General features: G+C 32.6%; 2 protein-coding genes across 2 annotated transcripts; both read left to right on the top strand.

Moving 5' to 3' along the window:
* The first annotated feature begins 1,936 nt into the window (after window positions 1–1,936).
* On the top strand, window positions 1,937–4,965 carry LOC131609736 (probable protein phosphatase 2C 60). The gene is made up of 5 exons (XM_058881529.1): window positions 1,937–2,226; window positions 2,557–2,892; window positions 3,577–3,944; window positions 4,044–4,280; window positions 4,409–4,965. Exons 2-5 carry the CDS (start codon window positions 2,589–2,591, stop codon window positions 4,634–4,636), a joined length of 1,137 nt encoding a protein of 378 aa, XP_058737512.1. The 5' UTR covers window positions 1,937–2,226; window positions 2,557–2,588; the 3' UTR covers window positions 4,637–4,965.
* A 3,854-nt stretch (window positions 4,966–8,819) lies between these two features.
* On the top strand, window positions 8,820–13,184 carry LOC131609735 (V-type proton ATPase subunit B2). The gene is made up of 15 exons (XM_058881528.1): window positions 8,820–8,976; window positions 9,052–9,129; window positions 9,251–9,306; window positions 9,434–9,532; window positions 9,862–9,921; window positions 10,221–10,332; window positions 10,409–10,617; window positions 11,214–11,345; window positions 11,462–11,599; window positions 11,694–11,844; window positions 11,933–12,015; window positions 12,134–12,181; window positions 12,355–12,408; window positions 12,497–12,580; window positions 12,678–13,184. Exons 2-15 carry the CDS (start codon window positions 9,075–9,077, stop codon window positions 12,861–12,863), a joined length of 1,467 nt encoding a protein of 488 aa, XP_058737511.1. The 5' UTR covers window positions 8,820–8,976; window positions 9,052–9,074; the 3' UTR covers window positions 12,864–13,184.
* Window positions 13,185–19,092: the final 5,908 nt, after the last annotated feature.

The following is a 19,092-nucleotide window of genomic DNA, read 5'->3' as shown; positions in this document are numbered from 1 at the left end:
TCATAGATTTTTTTTGTCATGGCAACCTTGCCGATTTTTAAGAGAGATGGACGTGTTTATTTATTAGCTGTTAAACCTTCAATTAAAATGAAATTTTGGAACGTTCATTCTAGGGACCATCTGAAGAGGTCGTTGATGCGCTGGTTTGACGGAGAGTACGAAGCTGGTGAAAGTATTAGAACAATTTAGAGGCTGAGAACGAGCATGTCAATTATCACGGGAGAAACCGAACATTGGTGGGATGAAGTTAAGAATAACATTGATGTCTGTGTCATGATGCATGACACAGAAGACATCGTTTTGACTGTGGTGATATCGTAAAAATGTTATTGTATTAATGATGTTAATTTCTGTCCATCTTGTTTGTCTTCAGATTCCTCATTGACCATGTGATCAACTTCTATTTTCGGTTCTTCTTCTTCGTCTACGGCGTCGACCTCTGCTTGCTCGTTGACGGGTGGATTAATAACTTGTGACTCAACAAACTGTGATTGTTGCGTTTCTTGTAGGGTAACATACAAAACTCTATGGAGTCATAACCAGAATGCTCATGATTCACAAACATATTATGTAGGTCTTCGTCATCCTGGACCTCAACCTGGAAAAACTTGACTTTGTTTTCTTGAAAAAAAGGATATTGGTAGAAAATTTGTGAAACAACACCCCGTGCAAGCTTCGACGGGTTCCCCGGCCCATTTCCATTGAAACCAACTAAAGAATGTATGAGTTGGTTTAGATTGATTACCATGCCTAATCTGTTTGTGTCTGACCCTTACTATTTACATGACTCCGACAACAAATCTACAACCAACCCAACGACGACAACAATGCCAACACCAAACTCAATACCAAGAACAACACCAACACCATAATCAATATGAACACCAAGACCAATATCATTACTAAGTAGAGTATCAAACTCCATACCAACAACAAAGACAATACACCCAACACTTAGAGGCGGGCCCCTCCACATCTCAACATATCCCCGACTTGGGCCAACATGAGGAATACAACCCAAACGACTCACTAATCTCGCAAACGTCACATTACCGTAACACCCAACAACAAACATATGGCTACAACACAACCTAAGCAACAATGACTTTTTACCAAGCCAATTCAAGTGCGGAGTGCCACCAACCATAAATGGTTACCTCCACCACCATGACAAAAGTATGATGACATAGGGAACCAACTATATGACAGCAAGTTCTCGTAATACATAGCAACGGGCACATGGAGGGGCTAATACAAAGGCCATCTACCCAAACACAACATGAACCTCAAAGGGGTAGGGGGTCGACATGTTAACGTGTTCGGAGAGCGCCAAAGTGCGAAACCGATTGCCGTTACGTTGATGATGATCATTAGAATATTTGTATTTTTTTTTAATCTTATTTTATCATCGAAATATATATTTTTCATATTTTTTTATTAATTATTAAATATTTAATATTATATAAAAAAATAAAAAGACTAATGCACATAGACGTCACCCCACACGACAATTCTAATTTGACTTGGCATTGTTCGAGTGACGCATAGGTTATAAAATTACTCCAATACATAAGCATCATGGGGTGACTCCTATCTGTAGGACACCTCAAACCTGATTACCCAAATAAATTTTTTTGAAAATCTTGGTTTTTTTAAAATTTTTTTGAAAAATTTATTATTTATTTATTTTTTCTCGGAATGCACATTCTTTTCGTTTCACATCACAAGAACAAGACACGTATACAGACAAGACAGCTTATAGCCGTCACATACCCTAAAAACCACAACAAAATCCACGTGTCATGATTTCAACTCATTTTCTCTTAACAACAATAACCTAACAAAATTATCATTTCCCACTCTCTCTCTCTAACTTTGTGTCGTGGTGGTGTACTGTAGACCAGACCTCGTTGCTTTACTGTCTTTGAATATGATTTTGTCCATTTCAATCTTAAACTAATAAAAAAAATTGTCTTTTTCAGTTGGCCTAATCCTAAACTAAAAAAAATCAAATCTTTCTTCATTTTCCAACTCACCCCATATTCCACAACACCTTTTCATCATCCACTATACAGCAACCAACCAAACCCTTTAACAAAGTCTTTTTTCATGTTGATTTTATGGTTTAACAGATCTACTGGTATCACATGATCTTAACTTTCCTCTTGTTTCCAGATCATTCTTTTATTCAACTGCAGCATCATTCAATTCAAGGCTGAATTTTGTGTAAGATCTTTCTCTTCAATTTTGTCCCCTTTTGACTTTCTATTCACATTTTTGCCCTTTATGGAAATTAGCATGAGTTAAGGTTTAATTTTCCAATCTCATGGGAGAAAATTTTTAGTTTGACTTACCCTTTGACAATCTAGAATCAATAAAATTTACCTTATTTAGGGGATGCACTTGGTCATAGAAGATAATTTTATTCATCACTTGCAAAACCATAACTGGTAGCTAGTTTTCTATGAACTTTGCAACTTGTTACTGGTTTGCTTGCTATTTCTGTATAACTTTTATTATATATTTATGATTTATTTATGCTATTGTATTTTGCAGTGGATTCATCATTAAGGTGAGTGTTGTGGTTGATGAACTATTTGACAGCGTGTTTTCGGCCACGTTTGGATCGATATACACACGGTGGTTCAGATGCTGGTGGTAAACAGGAGGGACTCTTGTGGTACAAAGATTCGGGGAAACATTTGAATGGTGAGTTTTCAATGGCTGTGGTTCAAGCCAACAACTTATTGGAGGATCAGAGCTATATTGAATCGGGTAGTTTGAGTTCCGGTGATTCTGGACCGTATGGTACGTTTGTTGGTGTTTATGACGGGCATGGAGGGCCTGAGACATCAAGGTTTATCAATGATCACCTAGTTAGTCATCTCAAAAGTAAGTGATATCAGTAAGTGATATCAAGATGAGTGAACTTTAAAAGCTTTTTTTCTTCATTGGATAGATTGTACTTGTTTCCATATACCGTCCAATTGCAGAAATTGTGGTTTTTAATACAAGATAGTTTGTATGTCTGTCGCCTAAAGATTTCGGTATTATTTGAATTGACTTATTTGAGCTCATCTATTAACATTAAAACTTGTGAGGTTGTTTGGAAGAGCTCACATGCTCATAAAATTTGTAGCACCACCAACACCTCTGAACAAATGTGTGTCTGGTGTCAAACTTATGTTAGTGTCCAACACTTGTGTTAGTGTCCAACACTGGCACATGATTGTGTTCAATTTTTCGTGATTGTGTTCAATTTACGTGATTGTGTTCAATTTATTCATTTCTTAAATATTATTGGTGTTGACATGTTAATGTCGGTCTCAAGCATCTGTGTGTGTCTGTGTCGGTGCTTCATAGTTCATAAGCTCTCCGGAGTAGGCTAATACACGGTCTGACTTTCTTTTTGTCTTTTGTTTTAGGAATATCTTCTGCATAATCACTTGTATGTTAAGTTTCCGTGCTTTAAGTGCTTAATTAAATTGTTTATTCAAAAAGAGCCTTAGTAGTGTTTCGTATTGCAGTTCTTTGCATGATTATCATTTAAAAGTAATCATGCTTATTAAATTTCAGGGTTTACTGCAGAGCAACAATCAATGTCAGTGGATGTAATTCGCAAGGCAATCCAAGCAACAGAAGACGGATTTGTGTCTCTTGTGACCAAACAGTGGTCCATGAAACCGCAAATTGCATCGGTTGGATCCTGCTGTCTTGTCGGTGTAATTTGTAATGGAGCTCTTTATATAGCAAATCTCGGTGATTCCCGAGCTGTTTTGGGAAGAGCAGTCAAAGCAACCGGGGAGGTTTTAGCCGTGCAATTGTCCACAGAACACAATGCAGCTATAGAGTCAGTAAGACATGAACTGCAATCTATGCACCCTGGCGATTCAAACATTGTTGTTTTGAGGCATAACGTATGGCGTGTCAAGGGCCTAATACAAGTAAGGGATCGATCCAGTACTACCTTGACTTGGACGTTTGGATTGTCCCTTCTTCATTTACGGCGTTACGTTATCTTACATGTTTTTTTACATTTGTAGATATCTAGATCTATTGGCGATGTGTACCTGAAAAAGGCCGAGTTCAATAGAGAGCCTCTGTATGCAAAGTTTCGGCTTCGTGAGCCGTTCAAGATGCCAATATTGAGCTCAGAACCATCGATATCAGTTCACCAGTTGCAGCCACAAGATCAGTTTATTATATTTGCATCTGACGGCCTCTGGGAGCATCTTAGCAATCAAGAAGCAGTTGATATAGTTCAAAATAATCCTCTCTCGGTGAGATACAAACCCGTAGATACTAAACACTATTGTTTTACTATGTTTTATTTAAATTGACGATACTAAACACTATTGTTTTACTATGTTTTATTTAAATTGACGCGGCTTATGTTATACCTTTTCAGGGAATTGCAAGGAGACTAGTGAAAACTGCACTTCACGAAGCGGCGAAAAAGAGAGAAATGAGATATTCAGACTTAAAAGATATTGACCGAGGGGTTCGTAGGCATTTCCACGACGATATCACCGTGATTGTCGTGTTTATTGACTCAAATCTCGTGAGTAGGGCAAGCAATGTTAAGTTCCCTACTATTTCCGTTCGAGGGGGCGGTATGAACTTGCGTCCTAACTAACACATAAGCACCTTGTACAACACCAACAGAAGCTGGTGCTACCTGAATATAGAAGTTTTTATCAATAATTTTTACTTTGTTGTATCATTTTCTTGTGTGAATAGTGAATACCAGGTATCTTCAAATAGTGAAGTGCATCAGCTCAAACTGTAAGTTTTTAGAATACTAATACTCATGTTTAGGTTCTTTCCAACACAAATTGTAACAATAGCAGAGGTATTCTGATAACCATTATGAGATTTTCCTTTTCTTTCTGTGACTTGGTATTAGAAGCTGCATGATTCGAGTTTCAATGTAAGTCACAATCTGGATATGTAAAGAGTTTTGTTCTGTCATTGCCAATAATTATTTTTTGTTTTTAGGACCAATTATGAGGAGATTATGTGAATAGGGATAACAGCAGTAGCGTTTTGAAAAAAATCTCGGTAGCCGAGTCCATATGCATCAAATATCAATGTTTTTACCTGTCTCTATACTCTTTCACTATCTAAATAATTTATAAAAAAATATATGAACTATAAAATATTATATTATTTTAAATTTTAAACAATATTAAAAAATCCAAATAGTTTATTGTTAAACTACAAAATATACAAATATTTATATTAAACAAGCACTTATATTAAAACGAATAGACTTGCATTTTTATAGAATAATATAAATGATAATATTACGGGGCAAGATGAATACTAAGATATTTGATTCCGCACTTATATCTGTTGATTTTAGTGGATAATTCTATTTGTTGTAGGTATTTTTTTTTTGTGCAAATATCTATAAAATATGGGCAAATTGTCATCCCTATATATGAATATCAATGTTACAATAAAGAATTTTAGGTTTTTTACCTTTTGAAAATATTTTAATTTTTATATAAATTTAAGTTGTGTTTTTTTTTTAATATTGTTAACAATGAGATGGAAGAATTGTAGTGACAAATATAATAGTAATATAAGGCATGCTTGGAAAGTGTATTTTCAAACATTCTGAAATATTTTGAACAAAACTTAACAGCTTCTTTTATGATGTATTTTTCAACGATCAAAGTTTCATGTCGACGATGATTCTTCATATATCCTTTAAAGAATATTATGCATTGCTCTATTGGATACATCCACCTTAAATAAATTGGACCACAAAAATCTGATTTCTTTGATTAGAGAAACAATTAAGTGAACCATAATGTTAAAAAATAATATAGAGAAATACATCTCCAATTGACACAAGATAATTGCAGTCTCCTCTTCTAATTCATTTTTTTGATATCGAGAACTTTAGTACATATAACACTGGAGAGTAAGTACAATCTGATTATAGTTACTCTTACATTTTTTGGTAGGATGCCACAGATAGCCACTGGTAGAAGTTGCTGCATTAAGACATGACTATCATGAGATTTTATGCTAATTAACTTGAGATCTTTTATTGATACAAGTTTCTGTAAGTTTGATGAGTAACCATGCAGAACTTTGATACCATACAAACACTTGCAAAAACTTTTCTTTGCTATTTTAGATAGAGTGTGACATGCCGAAGGCAAATACGTTTTTTTCCTCTTTCTTTTGGAGTCAACTGTTGTCGTATACCCATCTAAACCATGTCTAGATGGAAATTTCGTACCATCTTTAGCCTTGCCTGAAATATTTAGAAGTGTTCCAATCGAACTATCACTCACATTTTTCTCCACATGCATCACATCAAGATAATGTCTTACATCGAGGATAGACTAATATGAAAGATTAAATAACACCGATATCTTTTTCCAACTATTTATCTCAACTGACATTTTTTTTATTTTTCCAAAGACAACAATAAGGTGTTTTTGTCGTTGATAAAAACTCCTTCCCCGGTTGAAGGTTTAAGGGCGATTTCAAACTCTTTCTTTTTGCTAAAAGCCTTACGCTATCTACGATAAGGATGAATGAGTTTTAGAAATTTTTGATGCTTGAGGTAAACAGTCTTTTCTTCAAACTGAAGTTGGTGAAAATAGGTATTAGATTCACATATAGTACATGCTTTATGTTCCTTGAAATTGTATCCATCCAAACTACCATATGCAGGAAAGTCGTTGATTGTGTAAAATAACATGACACCCATCTTAAACTTTTCACATGAATAATCATCGTTAGTGTCAACACCTTCCTCCTACAAAAATCTAAAATCTTCAATTAATGGAGTTAGATAAACATCATAGACTTCACAACAATAACACGCATAACACAAGGACAATAAAAGAGTTCATTATTGTTGTGAAGATTTTGTTCCGCATATTCAAGGAATTCAAGAACTTCTTTTTCATACACCGAACCTAATCTATCAGCTTTCATTCAACTAAAATCCTTAATAAATTTTGAAATTTATATCAAATGCTTGTAGAATCATTTAGGCAAAATTACACGAGGGGTCTTTTAAGTTATTTTTTTGTAACATGTTGGTCCTTTATGTCAAAGATTTTAAAAAAGAGTAACGGTGCACACGTTTGTTAACTTAAATGACCAAGTTGTTACCAAAATAAGGGTGTGTTTGTTTCAAGGATTAGAATTGCATTCTCAGGAATCTTACATTGGAAAAGCAACAAACCCACGTTTGTTTCAAGTTTTTAAAAATTATTCCTGGGTATTATTTATTCCAAGGAATATTTTTACACATGGTTTTTGCTTAAATTGTTCCCATGCCTAATGGGTGGGAATTCAACATTCCCATGGGAATAAAATTTAACTAATTACAACTTCCCACTACTACTCACATTTACTTTAATTTTTAATTTTTGAATTAAATAAATATTATAAATATTCCTAGAAATTTCAGTTTTTAACCAAACACTTACATAGGAATATTGTTGCTAGGAATAATAATTCTGGAAATAGAATTCCAAGGAATACTATTTTATGACTTGAAACAAACAACACCTAACTTAAGAGCCAACCTATTAAGAAAAATAACTTAAAGGATCTCTAGTGTAATTATACCAATCATCTAACAATACAACAACATAATAAGTTATAAAACAATCTTCATCTTCATATCCCTCATTCGCAACAATGTATAACATTTCCAACAATATAAGAACAATCTCTATATCACTCAATCACAACAACACATATATGAATGACACACTAATGTTACATACAACATACTAATGTTGTTATATGCTACACACATATATACAACACTCTCACATATATACAACCTACATTCACACTACATACTAGAGGTTCATACGCACATTACATATGAATATAATTTTGTTATCAATTTTTATTCACAAAAATATAACATTTTAAAAACACCAAAATCTAAAATTCAACATGAATGGTGATAATGGTGATGAAATAGAGAACATTCCGTAAATTGAAGAAGAGGTTGTGATTAAAAAGTTTCATTTGTGTGCGCTCGCTTTCGTCTTGTAAGAACATGGAGTTTGAAGAAAAAGTTGTGACCAAAAAATGAATGAGAGGTAAGAAGATGAATTTTGGAAGTTAGTTTCACTATCACTTTCATCTGTTCCTTGCTAGGAAACTTGAGTTTTGAAGGAAATAAACTAAATATGCTATGTTTTAATTATAAAGAAATACACTTCACAATGTTGAGAAGACCAACGGTAATGAAACATATTAATTTTAGGTGACATATCACCACAGTTGACAAATACAAATGTGGTGAAATTATTTTTACTTTTTATATAAATATAAAAATTGATGGACACACCCTTTTTGTATGAAAAATATAGAAAATGTTGGTCCTAGGATTCAAAACCTGCAAATCTTACCATATCATTACGATTATTACTACAGATCGTAGTGAAATGTCTTATAATAAAACGAATAAAAAACAGACATTTAAATAAGAGTTATTACCTCGGTTGGTTTAATAGTCGAGATAATAACATATTAGGTTATATGTATTTTGCATAGTGTGTACATGTATATATACGGTCTAAATATAACTTTTCGAAAAAAAAGGTCTAAAATGATTTTTTCAATGAGATTTGTGTGTAAAAATTCATCACCATCATCCGTTTGTATTATTGGTAAATGATTAAAATAAAAGTCAATTTTTTTCCAACATCCAACGTCTATGATTAATTGATCCAATGTCTATGATTAATTGAATATACAATAAATTACTTTTTCAATAAAGAGAAAAACATGGTATAATTACTAATTTCATTTGAATAAATAAATATATAAATATATTGTATAAAAGTAGAGCAATCTGTTTGAGACAAATAATTGCTGTTTCGTTGATGGTTCGTGCATTTGTTTGGTCCATCATCTCTTAGATCTGTCACAACAACGCCAACATCTCTGTCTTTCTCTTCCTCTTCAGATCACACACAGGTACGCTCTTCGCTCTTCAGATCAATCATCACATCGCTTTTTGCCGTGTCTTAATTCTCAATACTCTTTGTCAAGGGTTCTTGCTTCAAGTATCAGAAATGGGTGCCGCTGAAAACGTTCACGATGAAGATGGAACCTTGGAGATTGGAATGGGTCAGTTTTCTTTTTACCCTCATTATTTTTCTTGTTAGTTTTTTCGATTGTTGTTATGTTTTGTCATTTTGGCTATTGGAATTTGGATTGATCAATTTGGATTGTTGTTTATGCTGTGCAGAATATAGAACTGTTTCTGGGGTTGCTGGACCATTGGTTATTCTCGAAAAAGTTAAGGTATGATGCTGTCTCTTTGATATGCTGGATTGCTGAATATTCTAGAATTTTGAAGTTTTCTCAATAATCAGGATGCAATGTTTTGTGTATACTGTGACTGAATTTTCGTAATGATTAATTGATTCAGGGTCCTAAGTATCAAGAGATTGTTAATATTCGGTTAGGAGATGGAACTACTAGGCGTGGCCAAGTTCTAGAAGTTGATGGTGAAAAAGCTGTTGTTCAGGTGAGTCAGTGTCTATTACCTAATTTTCTGGTTGATTCTTAATCATATGCAGTTGCATATATCATCAGGACTGTCTTTGAGGGCGTGCAATGTGAGCTACCACACATGGCTCAAAATTTGAGACGCCTCTGAATATCATGATGAGATATTTTCTTTTATCTTTGACATATAACTAAATTTTATATGATTTTGGTATTGTTTCTAAGATTTTATGAGTTGATAAGGAAAAGCCTTTGGTGCTTCTGTCTTTACTTTGTTAATGATGTTGTATTGACTCAGATAGCAAATACATGGCTTATGCTAATTTATCTTTTGATACCATTGCCTAGGTTTTTGAAGGCACATCTGGGATTGACAATAAATTCACAACTGTTCAATTTACTGGAGAGGTATAAACTGCTTGTTTCTTTTACTAGTATATTATATTTTAAAATTATACATGTGAATGATCTTGTGAATAGTTTTTGAATGTCTCTTCTGGTTGGCTATTCCTACCACGATTCGCTTCAAAGCCACCGTTAAGGCCATTCCTACCACAATTCCAAATAGTCTCTAACTTAATATGATTACTTTTTTCCTCCTATCTATTTATCCTTAAGTATCAATTATTGAATTCTTTTTCATTTTGATTCCTTGACTTGCTGTGAATAATTTCAACTGTTGAATCACATTTTTTTCTTCTGTTCAGGTGTTAAAAACTCCTGTATCACTGGACATGCTTGGCCGCATTTTCAATGGTTCAGGAAAACCAATTGATAATGGTCCACCCATATTGCCTGAGGCTTACTTGGATATATCAGGTATATAATTTATTCTAGAGAGGTTTAAACCCGCAGGTTTATTTTCGTCTATTTTAATATTTTCTTGAAAATTCAGGAAGTTCCATCAACCCTAGTGAGAGAACCTATCCAGAAGAGATGATTCAGACAGGAATATCTACAATTGATGTCATGAATTCTATTGCTAGAGGTCAAAAGATCCCTCTATTTTCAGCTGCTGGTCTTCCACATAATGAAATTGCTGCACAGATATGTCGCCAGGCTGGCTTAGTCAAGCGACTAGAGAAATCTGATAATCTTCTCGAGGTATTGTGGATGAACTAAAGTAAATTTACTTACACATTCCTGAAACATGAGCTTTGTGCAGTGTTCCATATCTTCCTCATTTTTGGGTGTTTATTTGTGTTTATATATTTATGGCTAAGGCAATATGGGAATTTGTGTTAATCAGCTATAGTTTTTTAGGGCACCAAAGAAAATTGGCATATTTCTGCTAGCGTTTTGCATTTTTTATAAGTGTTCTTAAGTAGCGGCACTTTAGTGCTATATTGTAGAGGAATTTGAACAAATCACATTCATCGTAAATTCTACCTTCATTACGGTCTGCCCCTAGTCGCCTATTTGTAGCATTTGGCTTGCCTTCATTGCAGCCTCCAACACCTTCATTGTGTTGGTTTGAAGGAGTGGATTTAGTCTTACATTCCTCAAAATCATATTAAGAAGAATCTCACATAATTTAATTGAAATGGCGTAGCTTTTTGGTTTGGTGCTTACAATTGATCAATTTTTTCTATTGCCTTCATGTAAACATGGCTATTTTCTGCTTATTTTTGCATTTGAACACATTACTTTTACACTAAGATTAATGTGGGTTTTCTAACTGAAATTTTCAATATGTACAGGGTGGAGGAGAGGACGACAATTTTGCTATTGTGTTTGCTGCCATGGGAGTTAACATGGAGACTGCACAGTTTTTCAAACGTGACTTTGAAGAGAACGGCTCTATGGAGAGGGTGACCCTTTTCCTTAATCTGGTAATCTTTAAAATCACTATGCAAGTGTTCTATTATTCCCAATTTTGATTTCTTTACGTGCATGGAGGATCTGATAGTTAATATGCTTGTTCTTTTTCTGCTATGATTTATTGCAGGCAAATGACCCTACAATTGAGCGTATCATCACTCCTCGTATTGCTCTTACTACTGCTGAATATTTGGCATATGAATGCGGCAAGCACGTTCTTGTGATACTCACAGATATGAGTTCTTATGCTGATGCTCTTCGTGAGGTAATATACCTTCAACTTTAATTTGTTTGTCTACAAGAAAGTTTGAAACAATTTGATTTTCAATGAAACTATTGATCACTTCTGGATTGTGTAGGTATCTGCTGCCCGAGAAGAAGTGCCTGGTAGACGTGGGTATCCTGGTTACATGTATACAGATCTTGCAACAATATACGAACGTGCTGGAAGAATCGAGGGGCGAAAAGGCTCTATCACGCAAATTCCAATTCTGACCATGCCTAACGATGGTAATGAAATATTATTAAACCTTTTAAGCTCTCTTGCATAATGCACTCTTAATAGTGTCTGATCATCTTTATTGAACATCTTACACAGATATTACACATCCAACTCCTGATCTTACTGGATATATCACTGAGGGGCAGATATATATTGACAGGCAGCTGCATAACAGACAGGTTGGTTATATCGAACGCTCTTGCTGTTACATTGTTTGTTCACATTGCTTGAAATTTGTATCATGTTCATTCAGACCGAAACTAAACACGCCATTCCTTTTTTGTTTGTATTGAACAGATATATCCACCAATCAATGTCCTTCCATCGCTCTCCCGTTTAATGAAGGTGGGGTTAATCTTGTCTGTTTGATGTCACAAGATGCCATCAACTGATCATTCTGGCCTATATTTATCATAATTCTGACCTTGTTTAGCAAAAGTAACATTGCTCTCTTCAATTAAACGTTACGAGGTTTTATTATATTCTTGTGATGCTTCATGGTGCTGTTGCTTCTGCAGAGTGCCATTGGAGAGGGAATGACACGAAAGGATCACTCTGATGTGTCCAACCAGGTCTTCTTTTTTACCTCTTTTTTTGTTTATCATATTGCAAAATTTCTGTCTCAAAACTATATCATCGCGTCCTTATGTTTTTCTCCAGCTCTATGCAAATTATGCCATTGGAAAAGATGTCCAAGCAATGAAAGCTGTGGTCGGAGAAGAAGCACTTTCGTCTGAGGATCTGGTCTCTAATATTTTTCATTAACCGATAATTTGTTTTTATCACACCAAAGTTAATCTTGAAGTAACAGTATTAACTTAACTCTTTTTTTTGTTCACAGCTGTATCTGGAATTTCTGGACAAGTTTGAGAGGAAGTTTGTTGCGCAAGGAGCTTATGATACCCGAAACATCTTCCAGTCTCTAGATCTTGCATGGACTTTGCTTCGTATTTTCCCTCGCGAGCTTCTTCATCGTATACCGGCAAAGACACTCGATCAGTTCTACAGCCGAGATGCCGGAAACTGATTATTCATTCAGCAAGCAAAGTATACCTTAGTCTCATGCTCAATCAGCTTGTAATGATCATGGAGATTGATTCATTTCTTCTCTTTCTCATCCAACAGTTCTTATTTATTCTATTCAGCACATATGCATATAATAAAGGTTTGAGTGCCTATTATTTTGATTTCTTCATCTAGTGAAGACCCCTTAGATACTTTATTTCATGTGCCATTTTTTTGCCCTTAGGTGGTGTCGTGAGGATATTGGTTACTATCAATTTGGGATAGTGTTAATGACATTATGGAATAATCAGTGCAGTAGGTGTTTTTATGATTTACCTTATAATTTGATTATTGAGCATATTCTAATCAGGAGGCCACTTTGTTACTTGTAGCTTTGTTGATCTTAAACCTTGATTTTAATCTCAATTTAATGAGCTCTAGTATTTCAGTAAAATCACAACTGTGACTTCGAGCAATGTGAGCAGTTGAAATGAGCCAATCTGTCAAGCCAACATAAGTTTTGGGTCTTTAAATTAGAACCCGAATTTCGTAAGGGCATTTTTAGTTCGGGAGTTTCTTTTTTCACTCTTAGGTGTTACTCACTAAACTCAAAATTGTCCTATGATGTATTTGGAGATGCATCATAAATCACATCATTCTTTGTAAATTAAGCGGCCACTTCATATTTGCTAAAATTTTGTTTGGAGATGCATCTGTGAAAATTTTATGGGGTGTATTTGGAGATGCATCTCCGAAAACTCTACTGAACTCATTTACCATGCGTTTTTCATTGAGTTGGTTTATTTAACCATTCAGTGATATTTTCAGAGATGCATCTTTGAAAATGTCAAGCGATAAATTGAATATATCACCACCTTGCATGATCGTCTCTCCCACACTCCATACCACCTCCATAATCCAAAACGCTTAAATTTTTTTCCATTCTTAATCAACTTTTTGACTCCGAATCATCATTCTTGTGTTTTATCACATCAAAGGGAGCAAAGAAGTTGCAATTTAAGGTAAAATTCACTCATTTTATCCCTCATTACTTGACAATATGTTGTAATTTAAGGTATCATTCACCCTCGTTTGATAGCGAAGGGAAGATACAGTTCACCAACTTTAAACTGAAGAAGAATGAAGATTTATAAGTTATGTGAAGTACTTTTCGCCGTTATGCAACAAAGGGTCTAATTAAAATGAATGCAAAGATTGTAAGATCAGTCGAATATATTATCAAAATCTTGCAACGTCCTGAACTACCCGTTTATAACGACGATATGTAATGTTAAATTTATGCTAACGACTATCTATGTAATGCTGAGTGTTTGAATTTAATATCAAGTTGTTGTGGTTTTTAGATCTTATTCATATTGTCTTTGTTTCTGTTTTGAAGTATCAACGTCATTTTTGAGAGGCAGGAAAAAAGTTACCTTTTAGCCTTTCTAACAAGTCAGAAATCCATTATGGCCAAGCCCGTATAGGTTCAAGAAACTAGACTGAATTTTATTGAGGTATTTTAAAAGACAATTTCTTTATAGACCTCCCTACCTTCTTAGGAACCCGTGGCGAAATTCCTTAAATGTCCCCATATTTCGGAGATGCGTCTCCGAAGACATAAAAATGGATTATTTCGGAGATGCATCTCCGAAATCATTTTTTTTTTTTTGAAAAAAAAGGTGTTTCCGGAGATGCATCTCAGAAATAACCCATTTTTACGTCTTCGGAGATGCATCTCCGAAATGACCTGCATTTTTCTGTTTTTCAAATCAGCCACCCCCAAGAAAGCCTCCAACCCTAAAACTCAAAAATCAAAGTGCCGCTTTCTCTTCATCGCTCGCTTTCATCGCAAACAAACAAGAGAAGAAATTCGACCTCTCCGCTCTCTCACGATTCAAACAAGCATCACAAAATTTGAACCCCAAACCCAACAATCCCCAAACCCAACTAATTCTCATTAATGTTCAACAGATTACATAGTACATGATTTGCAATTGAAACGAAATTAAAGAACGGAAACAACATAAAATTAAGGTATGATTGCTTCACAGTGAGGTTTGAGTGTGAGGTTAAGTATGGGTGGTAAGAAAGCTATAGCAGTTAATAGAGTGTTCTTCAATTTATTTCGGAGATGCATTTCCAAAAACACCTAAAAATGGGTGTTTTTGGAGATGCATTTCTGAAATAATAGTAAATGTGAAAATGGGTGACTTCGAAGATGCATCTTCAAAATTAAGGGGTATTTTGGGATTTTCAGCAGAGGTTCTCATTCCAGAAAGTCTATAAAGAAATTGTCATTTTAAAATTATGCTAAATTTTTTGTTGTTTCACCCAATAACAATATATTACATTTCCTTACTTCATAAATTTATCTCTTCTATTATATTTAATATTTTTTATATTAAATATTATTTTTTAATATAATTGATTAAATATTAAAATTTATATTTTACAAAATAATTTTATCTCATTCGATTAATTTGTGTTTCGTTGAATATTTATATATTATTTAGAACAATTTCAAACTTGTGTTGTATTTAAAAATATGTTATAATATTTTTAAAATTAATGTAATAGTTAAAAATATAATATATTTCAAATAATATATTGTACATATTATATTTATAATAATTTATATTAAATATTTAGAAATTATTTTATTTATAAAAATAATAAATAAATAATCTGCTTAGAGTCGAGTGATACTAAACCCGTCAAACCAGTGTTTTTAAAATTGGATGGAATCAACGAGTTGAATCGGTCGAATTGGAAACTGGAGACGACACCAGTATGATCTGATTGTTGGACCGGATATGTTATTGAATCGGTGATAACCGATCAAAACTGATAAAAATTGGTGAACCGGCGGTTCAAATGCATGTTTTTTCCAGATAAAACGACGCCTTCTCAATAATTTAAAAAAAGTTAAAATATAATTAGATTTTATTCAAAACTTATTTGTAACACTTTTTTATTGTTTGCAGTTAAATCTAGTTCAAAATTTATTTAAATTTGTATTTTGTTTTTTTTTTTTATTGTGAATGATGGTTATATTTAGAATTAAAATTTAAAGAATAAACATGTAAAATCATAATAATGTGAAATTTCGTAGGTGTCATTATATTTTATAGACACCTAGTCATCCGGTTCGATCAATTTAATAAATATATAGTTTTGTTATAGAGATCGACTTATATAATTGAGTTATTTGGTTTAATCTGATTTAATTATAAGGTTTGATCAATAATTTGGTGACTCGACTAATAAATCAATCATCAACCCGACTGATTTTTAAAGTATTGCGTCAAATAATCAAGTATTATAATTCAAGTCTTATTCCGAATAAATCGGTTTTTGACGATAATCATCACAACTCAAGTTATTATCAACTTTGGAATTGAAAGTTTATGAAAATGCAATGATCATTAAACACTTGTACCTAATTAGGTTTACCTAAATTATTTGTTTGAATATGTATGATGTTTAAAAGTTGATAGTAATGATTGTAAACTAGCTGGCTCAAATGATGCTGAAAGTTGTGAAAAGAGGTGGCCATATTTTAACATATATTAGAGTACAACATATATTACTATTTTAGGAGAAGAGAATCCATGTTTTCTAAAAACAATGAGAAAAAAATAGTAATTTGAGCATTATTTAAAGAAGGCACATATAGCAATCGATCTATTTGTTAAATATACACCACAGGTAACTAAATAATATATACTATACGATCTATTTGTTAAATATCCACCACAGGTAACTAAATAATAAATAGTTTTCTTATTACAATAATAACAACACATGCTTTGCAACACATTTGTTTGTTTTTAGAAACAACAATGCGACCGAGCTAATCTAAGAGGGACCAATCCCACCGTCCACTAGTGGGAGCCTCGTTTAAAGCCAGAACAAAGTTCTGTGTGGACTGACCCACGCAAAGATTGATAGCACCTAACAGAATTCGAACTTAGGACCTTGAGAGGAGCACACTCTCAAGATCCAAGCCTCCACCACTTGACATCCTATTATTACATGAATACCTACGTTGTTCACCATATTTATACAGTGAATAACTTTTTAAATAAAAAATATATTTATAAATAGTGACATGTACAATAATATGAACAGTGATCAGTGATCGTGAACAATAGCATACACGTGAATAGTACTCATTAACCATTGGTAAAATAAAGTTGGTTAATGAAAAGTAAAATGTTGGTTAATATAATTATGAAGTTGGTTAATAAATACCCAAATATTAAAAATAATATTTAGTAGTAGAATAAAGTTGGTTAATGAATTATAAAATGTTGATTAATGAAGTAATGAAATTGTTTAATGACATAATTCTATATCGGTACTCTTTAATTAAAAAAAATTAATTATATATATATATATATATATATATATATATATATATTTAAATTATTTATTATTATAATATTTTACTGTTTATCGTATTAGTGAATAGTAAAATACAATGTAGTGTAAGAAGTATGGCGTAGAGATATTTCTCCTAGAATTTGTTAAGTATTTAATTTTTTTAATGCAAAAAGATATGCAAGGGCATAGCCTAATTATAGTAAATAAAAAGGAAAAAAAAGTAAAAAGTTGGGAGGGCATATATAAAATCAGAGACTAATAAACAAAATTAAAGATAAAAAAGGCAATTAATAATGTCTGAAAAACTAATTTTCTATAATTTTTGATTAGATCTCATCAAAGCAATGTTTTAAAATCAGTCAGATCACTAAACCGAAGAGAGTATTAAGTTACTAATTCATTGGTAGAATCACCGAGTCACTGATCGAATCACATGAATAAATCAGATTAAATTAGTCTCTATAACAAAATTGTATTATTATTAAATTGGTCGAATCAGATGACTCAGTCTCTAAAAATTTCAAGACACCTATACAATTTCAAATTTTCAAAATTTTCATAGGTTTATTCTTTGAATTCAAATTTTAAACATAGTCATCACATACAGCAAAATAGTACAAAACACAAATTTAAATAAATTTTGAACAAAGTCTAATTGTAAGGAGAAATAAATATTTCAAGTAAGTTTTGAACAAAGTCTAATTATATTTTTATTTCATTTGAAAAAATTATCAAAACAACGTCATTTTGTTTAGAAAAAAAGCAAGAAATTAAACGGTCGGTTCTTCGATTTTTACTGGTTTTGGCCGATTCTTACCGATTTCCACTGATTCAATAGCTTTACCTAATCCAACAATCAAACCAGATCGATGACCCTTCTAATTCTCGATCCGACCAGCGGATCTGGTCTGATTTTTAAAACACTGCATGAGAGCTTGACCAAATAGAAAAATAGAAAACCTATCTTTTTTTATTAAGATCTACTCTTATTTAATTACATATTCATTATTGATCTAAAACAATTAAAATCTAAGATCACACAAGAGCTTGTATAAACTTCAATTTCTTTGATGTTGTTCTTAGAAATTGATTCTCTTATGCCAAACATCAAAATTTTCTTACTTTTTGATTCACTTCAATGTTTTTCTTCCTAGACGATGCTTATGAAAGATTTTCTTTATTCTCTTTGTCATCATCAATAAACTATTTTATATATATATATATATATATATATATATATATATATATATATATATATATATATATATATATATATATATATATATATATATATATATATATATATATATATATATATATATATATATATATATATATTAAGTACACAGAGCCACATTCTCCCCCTTTTTGATTAAGACAAAATATCTTTTAGAGAGGTGACATATAAGAAAGGTCTAGAAGAAAAAGAAAAAGAATGGAGTATACTCCCCTTGAAAGTATACTTCACCCCTTTGACATTATCAAAAAGTGTGGAAACAGATAACCACAAAAGAAAGAAAATCGAGCATGTAAAGAAAAGGCAAAATTCCCTTTTTCGTCCCTTAACTTTACCTCGAGGTCTAATTTGGTACCTTAGTATTTAAAATATTCATATCGATCCTTTAATTCAATGTTTTAAAAACCGAACCGGAGAAAGAATTGTTAAAACATGCAGATCATGGTTCAATCGGTTCAACCGTGGTTGAATCGTATATTAAATTTAAACTAAAAAAAATTATTAAATATCCTAATAAAATTAATTTATATCATAATTTGTAAAATAAAATTCTCAAATAAATACGATACTGATAAACAAGCTTACAAAATAAGAAGAATGCAATGTAAGACCCAATAACAAATTA

The sequence above is a fragment of the Vicia villosa genome, linkage group LG6 (genome assembly GCF_029867415.1).
Source record: "Vicia villosa cultivar HV-30 ecotype Madison, WI linkage group LG6, Vvil1.0, whole genome shotgun sequence".
Lineage (NCBI taxonomy): Eukaryota > Viridiplantae > Streptophyta > Magnoliopsida > Fabales > Fabaceae > Vicia > Vicia villosa.
This window is presented reverse-complemented; position numbering and strand designations above follow the sequence as displayed.